The sequence below is a fragment of the Argiope bruennichi genome, chromosome 2, assembly GCF_947563725.1.
Source record: "Argiope bruennichi chromosome 2, qqArgBrue1.1, whole genome shotgun sequence".
Taxonomy (NCBI): Eukaryota; Metazoa; Arthropoda; class Arachnida; order Araneae; family Araneidae; genus Argiope; species Argiope bruennichi.
The window spans coordinates 21,747,067-21,770,233 of record NC_079152.1 but is presented as its reverse complement, the minus strand read 5'-3'; the positions used below and the strand labels follow the sequence as shown (position 1 = coordinate 21,770,233).

Sequence of the window (23,167 nt, the reverse complement as noted above, 5' to 3'; positions counted from 1 at the left end):
AAATATTTTGAATACTTCGAAACTAAGTTCCTAATTTTCGAGTTTTTTTTCCTAGAATCTTCTTTTTTTTTTTTTTTTTTTTTATGAATGTTTGCCACAAATAACATTAAAAATCTTTAAAATGAGACTTCACAAGAGATAGACAAATTTCCGTTAGAATTTTCGTTCACATCTTTGATGCATATGATCCTTGAAAGTTGACATTGTTATGAAATTGGCTTGCGCTTCGAAATTTGATAATTCATTTGTTGCAGAGATAGAGATTAAGAAATAAGAATTAAGAAGGTTTTTCCTTCTACTTTGCCGCATAACCACGCATAAAGGTGTCATATATGTTACTTGTATTTATAGTCGACAACGATTACGTGAATTAATAAAACATTATCGGATAACTTCGGCATAACAAACCATTAAAAGTTCACTCCCATTTAAACACGATGGTTTCCATTGGATTTTGGAAATTTGGAGAAAGATCTCGTCTCGTCCAATGTCTTCTAACCTCAATTTTGAGCCATTAAAATCCAATCAATCAATCAATCTAACCTCAAATCAAAATTATCATTCTTCTCTTCCTAAAAACAACTCTGGTATAATTTCAAAACAGAATTTTAATCTAACAAAATTTAAACAATCTACACTATTTATAAATTACAATATAAAAATTTTGGGTAAAAAACAACCCACAAGGATATTTCTTCATTAACAGAACTCTATTATATTGTGACGGATTGAATTGAGTGAGAATAGAACTTGGGATCTTGTGGTTCGCAGCCCAGTAACGTGACCACGATACAAAAGCAATTGCTCGTGTAGTGTAGCTGTTAACTGGCTTATAAGCTATTCACTACAATATGTTGCATATTCTATTATGGGAACTCTAAATTACCTTTACATACAGGGTGTATCAATACAGCGGTTGCAAGCTTTCAAGAGAGATAGAGTACACCTAGAATATGAGAAATCACATAGCAATGTATGATCAGAAACGCTTTCTTGGCATGGTAGTAATGACACAAAACACAAGAGAAGAAAACTTGTTTATTATTCTTAGTACAGCAAAAAGTCTTTAGCTGGTCTACGAAACTCCTTTTAACAGTGCTGAAAATATTGTGCCCATCGAGGTAGATGTGATTAAGTCCGGGATACGTCCAGTATTTTCGCTAACGTTAGATCTTCAATGATGATGTCGTATCCACGTTACCACGGAAAGGGGGTGCAGTAGCTTCTGAAAGGTAAAGACCCCTTAGTACTAAGGTAAAGACCCCTTAGTACCCCCGCTGTACTAATACATCCTATATTTGTACTAATTCGTGAGACAAAAAATATCGTTTATCCGAAAGCTTTATAGTAGTAATTAATTAGGTATTATTAATTAAAACTGAGGGCATCCTTTTTCGCTTTTCTTTTATGCATATAGAACAGATAGAGGCGAGAGAAGGCACGGAAGCATAAGATAAATAAAATTTCAAAAATATAAAAAAGGTCAAATTTTACCAATCATTTGTTTTATTTATTCACTTATTTTGTTTCATTTATATTTCTAACGTTCTGAAATATTACCAATATTATTGGGTGCTTTTTATCTATAATTCTAGTCAGCTTTTATTTAGCAAACGTATTGAGAAAAGGTGCTATATATGATTGTTTTAAAGGTGAAGTGGCGAATGAATCGCCTGTTTCCAACGCATGAACAGTTTCGACAAGACAGCCCTGGTGACCTATAAGTTCGAATGACAAAATGAGTCATGTTACCGGAGGCGAAAAATGAGGAAGTTAAAAATTTTAAATGTTTTTGGGACCGTTACGATGCAATTACTTCGAGAAAGACTGTTGGTTCGAAATCGATCGAGTGTGACTGATAACAGGTAGGAGAAATATTGCGAGGGAATGGGAAAATTTCGACCGACAAGAAAACACTGCATCAATAAATAAAATGGAACACAGTTGTTTGCTTTTACTTGTAGACTGTTAGGAAACGAGTGAGATGATATGTTGAATTTAATAATGAGTGGGAAATTCGTTAAAGTTACAATACTTTGTGTTTTAGAGCTGCTTGCAATTTATACGAAAGACGCAAATTAGACGAATTCATTTGAGAATTTTTCCATTAAATTGTTTGGAAAATCGGTTCATTGTTGTTTGTTTCAGTATACGTGACCTAGAATATTTAACACGAATAAACCAAATCAAAATGGATAAAAACGAGCTCTGAAAACAATGATAAAAAGTAATTTCAACGTGTTTACAGGAAAGTTGCCAACGGACTAAAGTTTTATCATCAAAAACTGAAGTAGTTTGAATATTTAATTGATTAATTAATAATAAATTATTGATAAAGCATACGTACAAACAAGTAATATATATATATATATATATATATATATATATATATATATATATATATATATATATATATATATATATATATATATATATATATATATATATATATATATATATATATATATATATATATATATATATATATATATATATATATATAAATTTTTAAGTCAATTCCTACTTATTTTCTAATATTATTTATATACATCTTATATTATTTATGATCGGGTGTTTCGTCAGTAATCTCAGAGCTTGGCGACCATTTTGCGACATGGCGACGGATTTGATGATCAAATAGAAATTATTGGACAAATGTAATTAATTAATTAATATTTGGAAAAAAACTGTATTAACATCAAGTGTCATCCACTACAAGTTTAAAAAAATGTATTTGAACTTGAGCGGATAAATAAAAACTATTTTATTAACGATTGAAAATTTGAACAAGATATATAAATAAATATATATATATAGGGATAGTGTGAACTAATAGTAAGGGATTATTACAGAATCGTTATAAAACGTTGCAGTCAAACAAGTTGACATAAGATGAACTACATAGTCACACATACTAAATACATCCATATTAGTACATATACAGAGAGTTCTTCTACGTATTGAGACAAATATTCTATACAAATCTAAAAATCTTTTAATAAATCATTATGTCTAATTTTTTTAAAAAAAAATTAGATGGAAAAATTGCAGTTTGGAGAAAGACCACATAATGAATTTTACAAGTTTGTATCGTGTTGATACTTTGAGTTATCATGTCCTTAGACAGAAAAGCAATCGAATGTAGGGTAGTGAATAGTTTATAAGCCAGTTAAGAACTATGCTGCACGAGCAATTGCTTTTGTATTGTGGTCATGTTACTGGACTGCGAACTACAAGGTCCCAGGTTCTATCCTCGCTTATCCCAATTCTCTCGCATACCAATTCGGCTACATTGGTGACCCGGACGTGATACCTTCAATCTTCTTACAACTGTTGTGCGGCTACAGTAGTTTCCATCTCAGGTAGTTGTGTTCCTGAGATTTCATTGCATACTCCCTAATAAAAGTATTATCATCCACCTATCATGTATAAAAATTGTGCACGTTGGACAAGCCTTTGGTCTAAACGAATGCTCAGATTTTTTACTTTTTGGATTCTGAATACGAGAGCCTTGTACTACTTCATGATATAGCGAGGATACAGTTTGAATGTCTTTTTTTATCGATCGATTGTAATCTTATGAATGGAATTCTAGTTCTGTGTCAGTATTTAGATGAAACCAATTTCTACCCAAGAGAAAAATCAATCCAACTTGGGCAAAAAACGTATTCGGTTTTTCTCACTATAATAGCACAAAAATGAGGGATTCTGTAATCTGAGTACTTGTGGAGCTTCGCCAAGGCCGTGCCGAAGGCCTACGGCGTAATATTGCGTTTATAAATGATGCTGCTCATTGTTGATATCCAAATGGAAGTTAAAACTAATTCCAAATATCTATTGTTGTTGTTTTTTCGTATGGCACTTGCCACGGACAAGCCCGCTATTACGAGGACAGCAATTTTAAGCCGAAGGGGGAGCGTCTCTTGTTTTTATAGTAGCGCCAACTAGGGCCAAGAGTACGACTTTGCTACTCACGCATCACTCATTCGCTTGCGCAACCCCTTTTTACATGAGGGCACTTTCACACATCTCACAGATAGAACAACGGAAGAACAACCATGCCCGGGACGCCCAAACCCGGGACGCCCAAACCAAGGGGAAGACGCGCTACCCCTAGGCCAGGACGCCGGCACCTTAACTAATAATGATATCCATACATCTCACTAACTTTTCAAAATCAATTTAAACAGCTATTAGCAAAAGTAGTTTGTTGAGGGTTATTTGACTCACATGTCCCATCCTCTAGCTTAAAAATCATTTGACGGAAAAAAAATTCAAATGAATTTGTCTTATTCAGATCTATTTTCTTCATTTATACAGAAAATGAAGAACAAAAGATTTTTTAAAAATTTGTAATGAAAGTGTTAAGTTAATGCAATTATAGATAAAATATGAAATAGTGATGTTTTAGTTCTTACTACTTCGACTGACATCAAAATTTTTATGAACTTCTATCCAAAAATTTTTAACTTGTAAATTTGAAAATTAGAAGTATAAAAAAAAATACTTTCATATTTCTAAAAATTCATAAATTTCATCTTGTTTAATGAGTATTTTAATGAATAATAAGAAAATTACTTATATTTAGAAAAATATTGAAGAATGGGAAATCTCATTTAACATCAGAAATTCAAATATTCAATTTTCTTTTTATAAAACCTCAATTGCTTACGCAATATTGCACAATGTTATATGTATCTGAGTTATTTGAATAGTGAATTCAGATATATATTGAAAATCAAGTATTGGTATTTAAAAAACACACACATCTGAGTTTGAGTAAATCTAAATGCAGGATGAAATATTTTGTACACTTATAAAAAATATATTTCTACAGTGATAGGGATTTATAATTTTACTGTGCATTAATCAGTTTCGCAAAAAAGAGCAGAGTAAACATTTTTTGACAGGGAGTTCAAGTTTAAATATATCGTACCAATTCTTTAGTTCATAACAGAATGCTTCAATTCATGGGACTCATGAAAAGGAACTCGATTCATTAAGGAAATTCCCCTTTTGTTTAGAAAATCATGAACATCTAGTTTTACGTAAAAGATTAAACTAAAATTAAACAACATTCCCAAAGAACCAACTGGTCGCCAAAGCCGGCTATTAAGAAATTAAATTTCCATAATTGAAACATTGAAATTATATCAAATTACAGATTGATTTCCATGTATATTATTTTTTTTTTCATTATAACATTTTTATTTTATAGGAACTTTGAAATAGATTCTTTGTAGTAAATTTCCGACTAATCATTCGAGAATATTCATTCATTCCACTGGTCGAGGTTAGTGTGCCAGTTAAAAAGTTTTTTTTTTTTAGAAATTCAGTAAGAAAAGAAAAAAAAAAAAATACAGACGTGGAAAAATTGTTTTAGCATAAACAGAAAAAGAAAAAAGAAAGTAATTTAAGACTCCTATCGCGTGAATAAAATTATCATAAATTATTCTGATAAACAGTCTGTCATTCGAATGTTCTGCATAAGAATTATCGATAACAACATTGCCTAGTTGAACGAATTAAAATGCTTTTCTTTTTCATTAACTTTTTTCGAAATGTTTTTGTTTTCTTTTTTATTTCTTAAATTCTGTCAAACGGTACAAATTATTTTTTTATTTCTTCAGTTTTTAAGTTTATGCCCCAGTTAACAGGCCCACTGCGCATGTCCCTGTGTTCCGTTCACTGCACTTTTCGAACATTTTTCCCGCTTCAGAAGACAAAGTGAAGTGTTCTTCACGGAGACGGATCGTTTATCGAGTTTCTGTGGATAAAATGACTGTTTGAAAAAAGAAAGAAAAAAAAATTACCAATTTTTTTCTTAAATTAATTAACTTTTTGATTACTTAATTTCGTTGTGCCCAGCTCTTCAAGATGTCGGTTGAAGTGAAAGATGCAAAACCTACAAGATTTCAAAAGCTGAAAAAGAAGTAAGTAAATTTGTTATGAAATGATTTAGTTGGGTATTATATAGTTTAAAGGCATGATATCTTAACAGTATATTTTTCTTTTCCGACGTCTTCTCATATAAATACACAGCTAATACGCTCTAGATCTTCCCGAGTGCAAAATTATGCCATTATGTCTTTTTATCCACTTGTCTATCTACCTATGCTCACAATAATTCAAAAATGTTTTGAGCTAGATAGATGGAATTTGGATGTAGCCATATATTTGAAGGTTTATCGAATTCTGGACGTAATTCTCAGAAAGGAAGTCTCTCCGTCTGTCCTTGGCATGACAGCCCGATAATTCAAGCATGCTAAGACCGAGAAAGATGAAATTTGGTTTATAGATTTATGATCAGAAATGTAGATTATTTTAGATTTTGAACCAAATTCTTCGGTTTGATAATTATCTGTCTGTCTATTTATATATACGAATGTGATCACGATAGTACAATAACTTTATGGCATACAACAGATAAGCATTAATATGCCTTTTTTATGACCACACTGCAGATCTGTATTAAAACTTAAACCCAGTCGGCTGAAAGGTTGACTGCATTCAGTTCTTTTCCTTACGTTTCGGAACACTTAGTTTAGTTTAGTTATATTAACGTCCCGCTTTTAAAGCAGCAATAGGGATGTTTTGGGACGGACCTCGTCATTTTGAACCGAGGTCAAATGGCGAGGACGACACCTGAGCTGCCACTCCCATCACACCAGTGGAAGGATGTTTAACCCTGACGAATTTAGCGTGCACTAGACCCGCTTACACAACGGCTCTTCGGTGGAATCGGGTCTCGAACTTTAAACCCTCCGGTTCCGAAGCTGACACCTTACCACCAAACCACCATCGCCTTCAGAACACTAAATACATTACCTTGAGTCGCAACAAGTGGAATTCGGCTGGGAGGAGATAACTGCCTTGTGTGGACTTTCCTTGTTCTTGAAACATTTACTATATCCCTTGTGACTTTTAAGGTATGCAGACTCTTACAAACAAAACCTAAAAGAAGTCTGTATATAAGTTTAAGTATATTAAATATTGTTTAAGTATTTGAGAAGATCAAAGGAGTTTTTATAAAAGTGATAAATACAGCAATAATCCTCTTCTTCTATACCAATAATTAAAAAGGATGTGTGAGTGCGTGCCACTCCACAAAATAAATCGTTTGACCTGCAGATATTGAGAAAGGGATGAGTAGGAAAATTTTTTGGAGGGTTGGGATGTGCATTTAGGAGATTTTTTTCCTTAGAATTTCAATTAATTAAAAAATTAAGTTAGATGTTGCTATTTTTCCGCGATAACTTCTGAAAATATTGCACAAAACTGATTTCTGCATCATTTTAGAATTTAAAAATCGTTTTTTTTTTTTAAATAATGCAGATTTAGCTGACATGAGCAATTTTTTGAAAACACATTTTTCAATAATATTCGGGATTAAATTTCAACTAATTACAATGAAATTCACATAACTTTCATTGTTTTATCAAAAATTTAAATGCGGAATTTCCTTCTATTGTTGAAAGTAAAGGAGGAAAAATTCTTTTATGCATTTTATAAGAGTAATCACATAGAGATTGCCGTAAAAAGTAATATGCAAAAATATCTCTTATTTACTCTTAGCTTTGTTTCCTCATTACAATTTTGCTTTAACTTCTGAAAATGTGTATTTTAAGAATTTTTACTTTGACATATATGAAATATGTTAAGACAAAACGTATTTTTTTAATAGTGTTTATATGCAAGTGAAAGTATAAATTGACATACCACCTCCTTGTTTTCATTAAAAATTTGGCATGAATTTGAATTTTAGATGTTCTATCTGTATACCAAATTTTATTTATCTAGCTCTTTAAGTTGTGTAGTTATCATCTTCAATTGTATTTGGGCAATCAGGCGGTCAAACTTCCTGTAATAGATTTAGTTAAAAATTTGATTAAAAACTACAAATATGGTGCTTAGATCACACACCAAATTTCATCAATCTAACTCACAATATTTTTAAGTTAGAGTGTTCACAAACAGAGATACAATTAAAAAAAAAATGTATTTTTCGAACTCATGCAGATCTGAAACGAGTAAACTCGTCAAAACTTCGCGTTCTTAGTTTTAAACGAATACAGTACTTTCCTTTCGTATAAACAGAAAGTAAAAACTGATCAAACTTTTTCTGTGTTTGTAATAATTGTCTCGTGACTTCTCCTGGTCAAGGCGAGCATCCATTTCGTGCCAGACATTGTGAAGCATATTCAGAGCTACTTATGAGCGCTTGACAGTTGCATGCATATTTTACATGTGACTAGTTAAATTTTCGGAAATTACTTCATTAGCCTCCATTTCATTGGGATGCATCTTTGCATACATACACCACCATATTGAAGGTATTGTGCCTTCTTGGGCCATGGATTAGTTAAGTTTAGTTTAGTTCTATAACATCCTACTAAACTAAGGCTGTTTAGAGAAAGATCTCGTACTTCTGAACCCCTGTCAGATGACGAGGACGACACCTGAGCTGGCACCCCCTCTACAGGCCTCCACGCCAGCGGGAGGTCGTTTGGTCCTGACGGATTTAACTCGCACCAGATCTTCAACACGACGGTTCTTAAGCGGCGGTCCAATGACCTGCCACCTCACGGATTTGGTCATAAATCTGACATCCAACCCACTGGGGGACCACACTCCCCCGTCGCCCGTGGTACGCCTGTAGCTTCCCGCAAAATGTCGGTAGATGGATAAACATCAAAGAACCGGAAAATTTGTTTGGGCTATGGGGGGGAAGAGAGTCAAAGAAACTGAAGGTTTTGAGCGGTCGAAAGGGGAACGCGTGCCGTCTGAAGATTTCTCTTGTCGTGGGTCCGCTGCCACAGGCGGGGGTGGCACCACGAAGGAAGGGTGACAGTTTTATGACCACATCTGTGAAGATCAACCGGCCGTTGGACCGCGGCTATCGCGTCTCGAACCTGAAAACCCTTCAGCTCTGAAGCTGAGATCTTAACACCAGGCTACCGCGGCCCGCAACCATTGTAGTACATTTAGAGAATGTTTTTCATGGTAATGAAACTAATTATGAGATGGTGAACACCTGTGAATCTAGAGAAAGTTACATAAGACAATTAGTAAGCATGTAAACTAAATTTGAAACTTCCCTCACTATTTCTTTCTTGTTATAATTTAAAGAGAAAACTGTCATTTGTAAATGAGGTACTTGTTTATCACCGTGGCAACTTATATTTCATAGCCGGCACTTTATATACATGAATTTTATTCAATAACGGCAGCTGCGAATTTTACACAGTATTTTTATTGCTACAGTTTGTACAATTGCGTATATTTACTTCTACTTAAATGAAGAGAAATTTATGTAATCGCTAAAAAATTTGAACTCAAAACTTTGACGATGCTTCACACTTCAGATCTCCTCAGTCTGAAAAACACATTTTTGGAATTATGTCTGTTAATCACTCTCTGTGTCTATCTGTAAACACGATAAATGAAAAAAAAAATTTGGGCTATATCTAAAAGATTAGACATACGATTTTAACATCAAATCTGTAGGTTTCTGTTAAATTTTGAACGAAATCATCTCACAGGAAGTTCGTCTGTCCAACTACCCGAATACAGTTAACACGATAATTACAAAACATTATGGACGATGTAGATAAAAATTGACACATAAATTTAACATCTAAATCGTAGATTTGTATTAAATATGAAACCGAATTCGTCGAGGTCTTGACCTTTACCGGTTTGTACTATTGCATACTCGTAGAGCCAATAATTCAAAAATGCAAAGACTTAAATAAAGTAGTGAAAGTTGGTACATGATGTTCTGACTATAATTGTAATTCTGTATCAAATTTTGGCTTCATGCCAGAAAAAAAACATATCTGTTTTTCTGGTACCCATATATTAATCGCATTCCAGTAATTAACCGACAAAAAAATTCCAAAAATCGAATTCTAATAGGTTGTTTGGACTAGACATTATTTATCAAATGTCATGCGGTTAATAACTGATAAGTACCGGTTTTCTTATATGTGTGAAGTATGCAATTATGCACTCCCATGTAGGACTCCAAAAATAAAAATCTCAGTACTCATGCCGTTCGCAGTTTTACACTGCGTGGTTTGAGGAAGGAAATATAAGAAAATATGTCAGAACGTTTCAGAGAGACCATTTCCCTTCTTTTGTAAAAGAGTATGAAGAAATTTAATAATGCATTAACCCTACAATGCATCGTGAAGCCATTTGGGTACACATATTTTTTCCCATTTATGAGCTTCAAATGACTGTTTAAAAGGGCAACAATGGATGTATTGAAATCCTTTTTTAAATGCTTTTTAATAAATATTTTCAAAAAGCACCGATATAGGGCTAAGGCGGAACTAGAATCAGTTTTAAACTGGAAATTTAGAAAAATGCCCCGATGGCTGTTGTATGAATAATTCTACCATAAAAAATACTATCAAAATATTTTATTTCCATTGTAAAAAAATATATATATTGGTAAAAAGGGACTTTTATTTTTATTGCAGAATTGTTATAATGTGATTTGTGTCACTGGGATATTGTTTACTTCATAATGCACCCAACTAGCACATTTTAATTATTTGTTAAAATTTCACCAGAAGATATAAACTAAATTTTTTAAAAAAAAATAATTTTCCTAAATTTATGCAGTTGTTCAAAATTCAAGTATTTTTTTTCTTAAAAAAAAGTAATGTATTTCTAGGGTTAAAAAAGCAATAGTAAACTACATTTCTAAATTGGAGTAATTTTTATTGTCAGAGGAAATTTTAAGATGTGCTTTTCTTCGCTTAATAAGTGAGTTTGAAAAATTTTATATTTTAATCGCCCTTTTAAATAAATTTTGATAGTTAAATATTGTTAGGCATCTAGTTATTTAATGTAGACGAAAACGTTTTTATTTTTTGCTTGATAAATGGTAATTTATATCCGCATTTCGGAAAAAGTTTCGAATGTATAGAAAACTACTTTTCATGGTTTAATAAAATTACAATTATCATGTGCATTACGCCGAAATATATACACACAATTAAAATACTGTAGCAGTAGCATTACTCTATCTTCTCTTTTGGATAATAGATGGCGATACTTGATTAGGAACGAATCCCATAGTGCATTGTGATTGTTATTATAATGAGATAATATGCTGTAAGAGATAAGGTGCGCGTGTCTTGTCTTGTCTTCGTGTTTGTGTTTGTTTTGTGTGAAATGTGAGCATTAAAGAAATGTTCCCGAAAACATGGCTCCTCTTGCTTCCTCTGCACGAATCATAATGATCTTCATTCCAACACAATACTAGAACGTTATTTACTATTAAAGAATCAAATTTCGATTAAAAGTCTTTTTAATTTTTTTTTTTTTTTTTTTTTGAAAATGTAATCGGATTCTTTCAAGTTTGCTTTGACAACTTTCCATTCTTCAAACTCTGGGATGATTCAAGCTCAAGCACTGTGAAAAACGGTACCACCAGCACTTTTTCGGTGTTAAATTTGAAAAATATTAATCAAGTTGTTGAATTTTGTATTGACATTTAAATTCATTATTAATAAAACTAATAAGATTTCTTTTTTCATCCCATCACTTTAAAACAACCAATATATTTTTTTTTCAAAAAACTTAATTCTTCTCTCTCTCCAATTTCCCTCCATTTTCTAAAATTCCTTGCCTAAATATTATCCATTATAATGGTCCTTATGATTCAATTTCGAGGAAGTTTCTTAAATCTTAATTTCTCCATACTTCCTTTTCAGTTTAAAAATAGAAAGATTATCTCTATTAATAATAAAGATTAACAAGTGTATTTCTGCGTCTGTATGTTGACGTTAGATCTAGAGAAATCAAACTTGACTCATATATATTTTGGAGAATAAAAATGTACATCTCTGTAATTTTTTAAAATTTTTAATTGGTTAGAAATTAAATAAGATTTTTTTTTTTACTCGTGATAAATCCCAACAATAATAGTGTACAAAATTAATTTTTACGTAATTTTGAAATTCAAAAAAATTATGCTCTTAACAATAATGATTTTGGGCAATTTTTTTTTGTTTGAATTTTTGCACTTTTTTGGAAAACGATATTTTTTATACAGTTTTTAACAATAGGTTTAATTGTTGCAATCGAATTCAAACCTTTTCCATCAAATATTTGATTGTGTGATTTTTTTTGGTATATTGCCAACTAAGAAAGAAAAATCTACAAAGTTTGCTTGTAGAATCATAAATGGAATTACATTATTGCAATAGACAACATGCAATTTAAAATTGTTGCCCAGATACTCAAGATTTTAATGGCTTTACGGTGCCATGAGACTCGACTTCATTAGAAAGGTTCATATATATAATAAACAAAATAGGTCAAGGTTATTAAAATAACTTGGATTTAATGTTTGTTACAATGAGATTGCAAAAATACTTTGTTGGAAGAATCGTGAACGTCAAGTTTTGCATAAAGGATTTCTTTGTAATGATACACAACCAATATTTCCGTCGCATCGGCTGGTTATTGAAGTCGGCAAGCTAAAAATGAGCAACTTATTGCTTGAAATGAAAAATAATATTCAATAACTGCGACTCGGAATGAATAGTGATTTTTAAGCACAAACCCCTTCCGGTAAAATGACGAGTATAGCTCGTCATCGGTTTTTCATGCCATACAGTACAATGACGATCTTTACACTCCTCATGCAACTGAGGTTACTGTTCAATATAATTATAAATTTGGTTTAAAATTTCTAGTGTACTGAATCCGACAGTACTTTTATTACTTAAGTTGATACCATAAATCACTATCACACATTGTTTACTGTTAGATTGTCATGGTACAAGTCCAAATTATTATTATCTAGTGAATTTCATTCTTATTTAGTGAGAACATTGGTCTTATTAAATTAAAACATGTTTTGAAATAAACACCATAAAGATAAGAGTATTGCAGACTATGAAGAACAAGATGGGTGAAGGGATTCGGAAGAAATAAACATAAGTTTTGTTGATACTGATAATGAATCTAATGATAGTGAAATATTACAAAGAAGTCGAAAACGTATTTAACGACTTAAAAGTGATTTTAATGAATGCTCTGGAGTCATAGAAACGTCATTAGATGAAAGGATTTGGAAGGAAATAGATAATGTGCCTGAAATAAAATAAAAAATAAATACAGGAGTGCCTGGCGCAAATGCGAAAACTATGGGCTAATCCGAAGTCATAAGAGATTTTTGAAGAAACTTTGAATATGAACCTGAGAATTAAATTTATATAAATATCAATAATATAATTTTAATTAAAAAATGTAATAATTATAAAATTAACTTTCTTAAATAAAAATTAAATAGTTATTCCATGAACAGTTTTTCATTATTAAATTTTACTAGAAGTAGTTAATTTAATTAACTACTTTTTAACCTAAGCTTGCTACTATTTGTTGAAGAGCCTTCAATATTGCTTTCACTTTTATATTCATAGCCCCAGCCTTTATAAGACTAGAGAAGGAATTTATTTCATGCTATCACAGGTGTTAATGGTAAAGCAATGCTTTGATTTAAACAGTTCAATTTCTAAGTTCAGTTAATTTGCACATTTTTTTTAAAACATTGAACTGACACAGCTGATTGAGCCTTCCATCCTATAATTCTAACAAAACAAAACCCAATTTCCTAGTAGTAATAAAAAAAAAAATGAGAAACTTAATGTTTGAGTTCTTATGATTGATGTGTTAAAAGAAAAAAACAAAACAACTTATGAATTTATATTTACAAAAAAACAAAGCTTCGAACACACAGGAAGAATTTCAGGAAAATTGAAATATTAAAAAGCTCAACGAATTGTTCTTAATTTATTAATGCATTCATTATGCAAAATATATCTCTGTGTATCAAAAGGGGGAAAAAACTTTTGATGAAATCCCGTTAAATATAACTTTAGACGAATTTTTTTCAATATGCTAATGCGTTTCACTCTGTTGATTAAATAATACGTTGAACTGAATATGTTTCCGCGAAATACATATTAAGTCTTCCGCATTCATTTTTTTTTCATTTTCAGGTAATTAAACTTTCCTTAAAATAAGCAGTAGAATAATCTCAGATTAATTATTTATTAGGTTTGCTAATAGCTTACATATAGCTCCCCTCCTTTTCCTTTTCAAGATGTGCAGTTTTTTGTAATATCTTTGAAATTTTGTAGAGCCAAAGCACTGATTCAACCTATTTTTTTTTTTATTTCCCTTTTTATAAGGATAGAAACGTTGCTTAAAACTTCTTTAAAAATATTTTTTTTAAAGACCAAACTATGTATTTAAAATCTATACTTATAAAAACCTAACGTATGTGGCACAGAAACCACTCTTATTATTTACTGCCGAATGGCAACAATTAAATGTAAACAAATTCTGTGAAAATTTTTCAAACGGCTTCGTCGAAATTTTTTAATAACTGCACTAAACTCAAGATTTCGTTAACTAATGGAGCTCCAAAAGATTATTAGAAATGCTCTGAAGGAGGCCAAGTGTATTGCCAGAAATCCCATTCAATCGAACGAATTCAAATGTAAAAGAAATCAAGAAATAGGCGTCAAACATTAAATTCAATCGTGCGCGAAAATGGTCTAACCGTTGCCAGACGGGTAATCTGTAGGACATAATTATGAAAATTAATAACCAAACTTATTATCTCAAAAAATAAATTTTGCACTTCCTTAAAATTTACAAAATTACTTTTTAATGCTATTAACGTCCTTTTTAACCCTTTTTTGTTTACTTTTAATCAATTCTTTAAATTTAATTTAATACAAAGTCTGTAAAATTTGTATAAATATTATTATTGAATTCAAACTCATTCCTCAAAATATTCAATTGTGTGTGTTGATGTTAAAATTAGGTTTAAAAAAACTGTTTTCTATAAGTATTAATTTAGAAATAGGATTTTTACTACCATTATTATTCCATAATATATACATTTTTTTAGTTTGTACCTTCAGTTATTTTTATAGGATTGATTTAATTAAATTCATAAATTTATAATGCATCAAATGACAAGTTAATACTTTGGACGAAAAGTTTGGTCGCCAAATTCGACTAGTAATAAGGAAAATCAAAGAATAGTCACCCAAACCCGATTAGAGAAATGGGACCAAAGCAGAAAGTTACTGATCCAATTTCGGCAAATTTTGTATTATATGAAAGCTCATGACCTTTAGATATGCTATCGACAATCCTCCTCTACCCTTCATTCCTTCCCCCAGGGGGGGAGGAACCACCTCAGGTCTGTTCTTAATGAGGAAAATCCATTACAGAGCTCCTTAGTTCCAATCAATGTTCGATTTCGAAAATTTGTTTCTTGTGAATGCTTCCTTAGATAAGTAATCATTATCCTCAAGATATCCTTAGATATGTAATCAATGATCCTTAGATAAGTAATCAATGATCCTTAGATAAGTAATCAATGATCCTTAGATAAGTAATCAATGGTCGTTTAGCCACTTCCTTTCCCTTTCGTGAAATATAGCAAAATAGAATTTCGAGCGGGATTTCAATCTCAGCAGCTGGACCGACTTCATCAGCTTGAGAATATTTCCATTTTAAGCACAGAGACCAAATTAGAATGCTTTTTCTTTATTCTGTAGGCATAATTTTAAATAATACCTATCCTTATTATTATTTGCTTACTTTATTTTTTTTTATTTATTTTACTCGTATTTTAATCTCGAAACAAGCTGTTTTAAATGGCAAATTTTGGCAAAGTGAAGTATCATATTGTTTTTATTTACAAATTACTTTCTAGAGAACTAATTTCAGTGCATAGGATGCAAAACCAGTGGATGTGGTCTCCTCAAAAGTTTCTCGCGTACTTTCTAATAAAGGTGTTACCTCCGAGAATGCCTTTCATGGTATTGGCGTAGAATAGTTAGAAATATTAAACCCTGGTTTGATTTTAGTATTTTTACGAAATCTATCGAGTCATCTTTGGGGAGTATTTTTTGCGATTAATCCCTAGCATGTGGTTAACAACTTTTGAAAATCGTTTATGTTTTAGTGCTTTGGTTACAACCGATTGAAACAAAAATTTGACGTAGAATTACTCTTGTAATTACAAAATCTCATACTAAATTTTATATATTTTTTTCTGAAAGTGTAAACCAACAGATGGTCAACCCTTTGTTAAATTTAGTTTAAACTTTAATGGGTGTCTGCATAATAGATGTTAATGCTTTATAGATGCGTTTTTGAATGATCGTTATCACAGTCAGACAAGCATTTTCCAAAAATGTGTTTTTCGAACTCAGGTAGGGCCAGTACTTGGAGGTTTGTCAAAATATCGGGTACGAATTTTTTTACGATTACAATACTTCCTTTATGCCTCGTATATCAGAAAGCAAAAAACAAAAGTAATTTTATGCTGAATCGTTATTAAAATAAAAAAGAAAGAGTTGGAGAATTTTCAAAACTTTCTCGCATACTATCTTATAAAAATGTTATATACCAGAGAACGCTTGTATGGCATTGGTGTACATTAGTTACGAAATATATAACCTTTAGCATAAATTTACTGAATCTATCATGGGATTCTTTTGTGTGTAGCAAGGTTTTTTTTTTGGGGGGGGGGCTTTTAATCCTCACATGCGGTAAATAACATAAGAAAATCGAATTTATTTCTTTGACACGTTTTGAACCAAAATTTGGCAAAAAAACTACAAATGTAGTCACAAAATGACATACCAAATTTGATATATTTAAGTTTTTTCGTTTTTGAGTTATAGCGTTTACAGTTTTCTGAAAATACATGTTACAGCTTCACGCCGATAGATGGCTTATCTGTCGAGTACAAAGTTTTTGTTAATTCTTTTTTGTATCGGAACGTAGAGTGTGTAAGAAAGATTCTGTGACCTAGTCGTGGCATCCAATTGTGAGTGGTGTCCTAATCTGTAACAGTCTACCTGAAGAGGCACAAAAAATGTGTCCGAAAATAAAATGGTGTTCACTAGAAAGAAATGAGTATTAATTGAAGAGAATTACAGTACATATCGATAAAAGATCAACCTTTGCTCAATTTGGCTAAAAATTTTGTAACTGTCTACCCTATAGATATAAAATTTTTGTGACAAATTTCATCCATCCAGCTCTCTTTGCTTTATAGTTATCGTGTTAACTTTTATTTGAATAGCCAGACAAACTTTCTCTGAATGTTTGCTCCAACTTTGGGGGAAAGCTACAAATTTGATGTAAAAACCGTATACCAAATTTCATCTGTCTAGTTCAAAGAGTTTTAGAGTTATCTTTGTCACAGATAGACAAAGGGAAGATATTTTCCAAAATATATATGTTTTTTGTTTTGTTTTTTTAAATCCCAGGTTGGTTTAAAACGTAAAGATTCATTAAAACTTCGAGTTCGAATTTTTTGACGATTACAATTTTTTCTCCATAACTTATATACGAGAAAGTGAAAAAAAAGTAAAACATGTTAAAATAATCTAAATTCTTTTCCATTATAAGGTCAGATTATTTTCAAACAACAAAGTAATGAATTTTAGAATTATAAATCAACCTAATGTAAAACTTTTAAAAGGTAATTAATGAGGAATGTCATTAAAATAACGTTTCAAATTTTAAACGTTACTTGCTTTTAATTTGAATATTCAAAATTAAATTACTTTGAAAATGATAAATAAAACATTTCGATGCCTTGAGCTAGTTTTAAATAAAGTTTTGGGGCATTTAAATTTAGCCTATTTTACTAATTTGTGAAACCCTCCCTGACTTCTTGTAAATACGGGTTATCAAATATAACATTTAAGATTAAAAGTTCCTTAACAAATTTTAAAGCCTAATTTCGATACTAGTAAAGAAATTTATAGGGAAACATTAGAAACCTTTTCTGCACAACTCAGATCAGTAGAATTTAAAAATGTACAAAATTTTTATCCTTAAAGTAAGAATAATTTTTATGAAATAGCAAATATTAGTTAGCTTAAAGGTGAAAGCTCATTTGCTAGTTGTGTATGCATACATAAAATATTCCTTTATATAGCTTTCGTGATTTTATTTTTCATGAAAAATTTTCTGAAATTGAAATTTTTTTTCTCATTATTCAGCAAGATTTTTCTATTGTCTCAATTTTTAAGGTGTTTATGATATGTTTTTGAGGAAGGGTAGAGGCAAAAATAATAAAAATCAACTTTCCAAGATGCTTGAAACCATACTGAAAACTCACATGAAAGACGTCACTTTACTCAACTATAGTTTCATCCTGTTTTGGAGACACATGAGGTTGTCAGGGGGACGGAAAGCGTAATTTTATACCTCAGTCAGACGATAAGGATGGCACCTGAGCCTAATTGCTCAGAAGAAAATCTGAGAGACAGAGAAAAATTATCTTCCTAATTTTTTAATGTTGCTACGAATCTGTAATATGTTTTTCTACCAAATTGGTCTCATCTTTGGAAAGAGAGACATACAAGTATGTTGAATAGGTGAAAGGCAAGGACCCCCGACCTTGGCGGTCTTTCTTGATTTGGTAACGAATTTGGGATAAAAATGAAAATACATGAATTAGGGTTTTCTCTATTAGGAACCGAGGTCTGTAGAACCCTCTAGAAAATCTATGTGGTATCATGTTCAGTTGCAAAAATATACAGAAACTCGAGAGGCTGAAGCCTCTTGGGAGTACTGATCATATTGTAAGCTGTAAAGCCGAGTGCTGTTGTGCTGATGCTATAATTCAATTAGCGATTTGTTTTCTGTTTATATTAGTATATAAAAATATTGTTTTTTATTTACATCTCTTCTGCGCTTTTTTTTTTTTACTTATACTTCACGGTTTTTTTAAAGAATAAAGCGTCATTTCCATTATCCAAGGTATTAGACTCCATTAACGAACAACTATTGGGCAATTTCCGTAATAATTTATATAACTTAGTTAACTTTAACTGGCTTCTCCAACTTTCCCGAAGGCACACGGAAAAATTTGAATGATCAGATCGCCGCGACAGCAACACTGGGGGGAACTATGGTTAAGTCCTACGGGCCATCACCAGCCACGGAACACCCTTTCCCGTGGGATGTACATTCTGTCATCGATAGCAAGTGGCTAATTCCACTATTTCTATACCTACCAGGGTGAAGAGAACCAACCCCCATACCGGAAGTTTCTGGTCCTCATTTCTGAGGTGCCTTCAGTAGGAGAATAGAGCTTATAACAGTTCTGAATTTAGAAGTTGTTCAAAAAAAAAAATAAATTAACTCTTAGTTAATTTTGAAGCTGCAACAGAAGATTTGAAATAGAAGAACTATACTTCTACTAGAAAGCAAGCAAAAACATTCGGTGTCGCCGATTCATATTGAAACTTATTTCGTTGATCTAGTCTAATATTTTGCTTTTTCCTCATCCCAAAAAACCTTTTAGGTCACATCATTCAGTTTTAACCACTTGCAGTGGAAATACATGCCACGTACGTACATCGAGATACTTTTGTTACAAAATCGTCAACGACGAAACTTAAATAAACAACTACCACAAAATAAAAATAATTTTGGCGGCCCGTCGACTGAGATTGCCGAAATACAGTTAACAGGAGTGCAATCTTAGGTCGAAAATTCATCCATTTAGAAAAAGTAAATCTTTATCCGATTTCGATAAGATTTCAGATGCTTTATATGGACTCGCTATGAATTACAGTGGACTACTTTTGGCACGCACACCTGTGAATTTCTTGCCATCGCAAGTGGTTAAAAAGGTGTGCAACAAAATTACAATAACTGCCAATGTTTGACCGCAGTGGCCTGGTGGTAAGGTCTTGACTTCGGAACCGGAGGGTTTGAAGTTGTGTGAGCGGGTCTGGTGCACGTTATTTCCGTTGGGGTCAAATGTCCTTCCGCTGCTGTGGCACGGAAGTTTGGAGAAGCGGGTGCCAACTGAGATGTCGTCCTCGTCATCTGACCGTGGTTCAAAATTACGAGGTACGACCGAAATAGCTCTGCTTTAAAACGGGACGTTAATATATCTAAACTAACTGTAAATCTTTGTTCTGCTATCAAAATAGGATTTATTATAGTTTTTATTTGCTGTGAAACCTTTTTTATAAGAATCATTCGGAGGATAAGTTTTTCACTCAGTTTTCACCAATAGTGTACAATGTGATCTGCACACCAGAAGTTGCACATTTTGGTGTCTCTTCAATTGGGTTTCCATTGTATGCTAAAGAGAATCGAATAAGCATTTATAATCGATAAAGTTTCCGCTAATTCCGCTTACATAGACAGTTAATTCCGCTTACACAGCTCATTGTGCTCTTGAAATACGATGTTCACTTAAGCACAAATAGATCGATCGACCAACCAACAAGTCACCCATTGACGTATTTGGTCCAAAATCCGATAAGCATTAATGAATCTTTTGAAAAAAAAACATATGTCAATTTTCACCCATTTAGTATTCAACTAAATAAATATTTTTTTCTTTTAGGTTATTGTTTTCACTTGCGACCGAAGGTATAGATAAACAATCTATTCTTTGACGATTTCAACCGATAGCTAATACAAATCTATCATTTTCTGAAAGGACAACAATCCGAAATATCTGAATTTGTTTTTCATGAATGGTTGAAATGTACGTTGCTCATAGTGAACAAGCATAATTTTAAATGGGCCGAGTCCATTACAACTCATATGATATGCTCCATTATGTTCTTTTTTTTTCTTTTTGCCTATAACGGTCATATTGCTGGTGAAAAAAAGAATATCACAACAAAATGTAAGATAAATTGCAATTAAATTACATGGACTATCAAGTTTGTAATGAAGCTCTGATGTCATCTGAATTGATTGCGCCTCAAAAACCTTTATTAAGACAAAAAATGACGCAAAATGGTTGAATAAAGTCTATTTATTCACATGATTCATGCCATCACCATGTGCACAGCACCACTTTTATACAGGGCCCATTGCGCATTCTCCTTCAAGTGAAGATATTGTGAAGTCAAATGGCATCTGCATTTATGTTTACTAAGTCACAGTCCTGTCATATTAATGGATTCCATTCCAAAGAAAAGCAGGCGGGTGTAGTCTCTTCGAAACTTTCTCGCACACTCCCTGAAAAGTACCTAATTCTTCTTTCTCCTTTGCGTAAAAATTGTCGACTTTGAGTTAGGCCATGAAGGCCACGAGCGAGCAGACTTTTATTTTCAGATCTCAATATGTACTTCGCAGTATAATAAAGAACATTAAGAATACATTTTAGACGCCTTCTTTTTTTGAAAGATTGTAACGAAAATTTGACAATAAACTACAATTTTAGTAATAACACCATAAACAGTGTGTCCATCACGAAACCCCTTCCAGACAAATGTCCATGTTTACGGCGGGCGTTATACAAACAGATTTCTGTAGGGAATATCCATTTCGAATAGGAGGAATCGGACGGAATTCTGGAGGTTATATATATATATATTTTTTCATAGAGTCAATTTGAAGCGATAAAAAAAGCTGTTGCTTGTTTAGTCATAGTTGCATGTGTCTTTATATTCGCTTGACTTACTTCTTTTATATTTTATTAACCACTTCTTTGGTTAACAGTAACTGCATGTTAATATAACTTTGTTTCGTAAAATAGTATATTCTTTAAAAAATCAATAAATATAAGTTTCGAAAAGTTTCAAACCTATTTAGCAACGAACATTTTACTTTACATAAGAATATAAACAACTTTTTATAAAAATTATGAAATAAATACGATTATTTATATTAATGTTTTAATGTTAAATTAGACAGATTATCTCGTATTTACTCCGGAGAATGTGAAATTAATTACATACATACATTTAAAACAAATGGAATAAAGACAATTTTTTTTGTCATGCATGATTCTACTGTAGATTTCTTAATAATTATTTTTTTCTTGTGCAATCGTTAAACATACAAATAATTATTCAGTTTTTCTATTTGATTTGCATTGTTCTTTGCAAATATATGACAAGAATATCAGATATTTTCAATATTCCGAGTATTCAAATGATTTTCAGCTTAGTGAATTGTTTTTTGAATTTGTTTTCTAAGATTAAATGTAATAATACGAACTATCGCCAATTTGGCGCTAAACGAGCCAATGTAAGAAGAATGAATATCTACATATGCCAAATGAACTCTTCCGAAGTAACATGTTTCTTTAGCAACCTCTTAAACATAGACATTTGTCTGGAAGTGTTCTCGCGGTGGACACACAGTACCAAATTTCATTTATCAAAATCAGTGCGTTTTTTAATTAGCACGTTTATATGCAAAGAAATATGTAGATCTGTAGATGGTTAGTCTATTGATGGATTTAAATCAAAATCCGATACGGATCTACGATCTTAATGATAGTAGAATTCATCAGCTATATACGTTTTGTAATTATTGTATACACTTGTGCTCGGACAGACATTTAATCTTCCTGTGGAGAGATTCCATTCGGAAGTTGATAGAAACCTCCAAATTGAATGTGAAAAATAAATAACAAATTTCATTCATCTAGCTCAAAGAAATCTTGGATTATCGTGTTCACAGGCAGACAAAAATGATTATAAAACTGTCTTTTTCGGACTTAAGAATATCTAAAATGTGAAGATTCATCAAAAGCAAATGGTCGAATTTTTCGAAATTGCAGTATTTTTTATCTATATATTTCGTATGCGAGAAAGTATTGACGTTTGTAATATTATATCTTTTAAAACGCGTATCTAATGTTAGCGCAATGTGAAATAAACAAGTTCAAAAGATATATAGATTGGTAAAAAATAAGTACAATTTTGGAGGTTTTTAAAATAATAATAATAAATATGTAAATTTAGTTTTCAACGAATAATTTTTAAAAAGAGTTAAAATCAGTTTTTCCTCTAATATTTAACATCCTTTCCACCACACATTTTTTTTTGAATGATGCAACCGTATACACTCCAATCAAGGATAATTATTCGACTTCGTTTTGAACTCTTAAGAAAATGTCCTAATTATATTGACAACGCTTAACAGCAGTTTCAAATTAAATTGTTATTGTTTTAAAACAGTGAAATTATTAAAGAATATAAAATGAGCAACATTTAATATTTACTTCGAAGGAAATCTTGTCCAAAGTAATTAGAATTTATTTACGGCAGTGGCAAATAAAGTTTTCTTCTGATTTTGGATTCGAAATTATCGTGTAACCATTAAATTCTCG

At 31.6% G+C, this 23,167-nt stretch overlaps 1 protein-coding gene across 1 annotated transcript in view; it reads left to right on the top strand.

Annotated features, from left to right (window-relative positions):
- Positions 1 to 5,841: 5,841 nt before the first annotated feature.
- LOC129958918 (tetratricopeptide repeat protein 39B-like) overlaps positions 5,842 to 23,167 on the top strand; it is a 39,806-nt gene continuing 22,480 nt past the window's right edge. Inside the window, exon 1 of the mRNA XM_056071662.1 lies at positions 5,842 to 5,933. Coding sequence (XP_055927637.1) covers positions 5,878 to 5,933 — 56 coding nt within the window. The 5' untranslated portion in view covers positions 5,842 to 5,877. The remainder of the gene's footprint in view (positions 5,934 to 23,167) is intronic.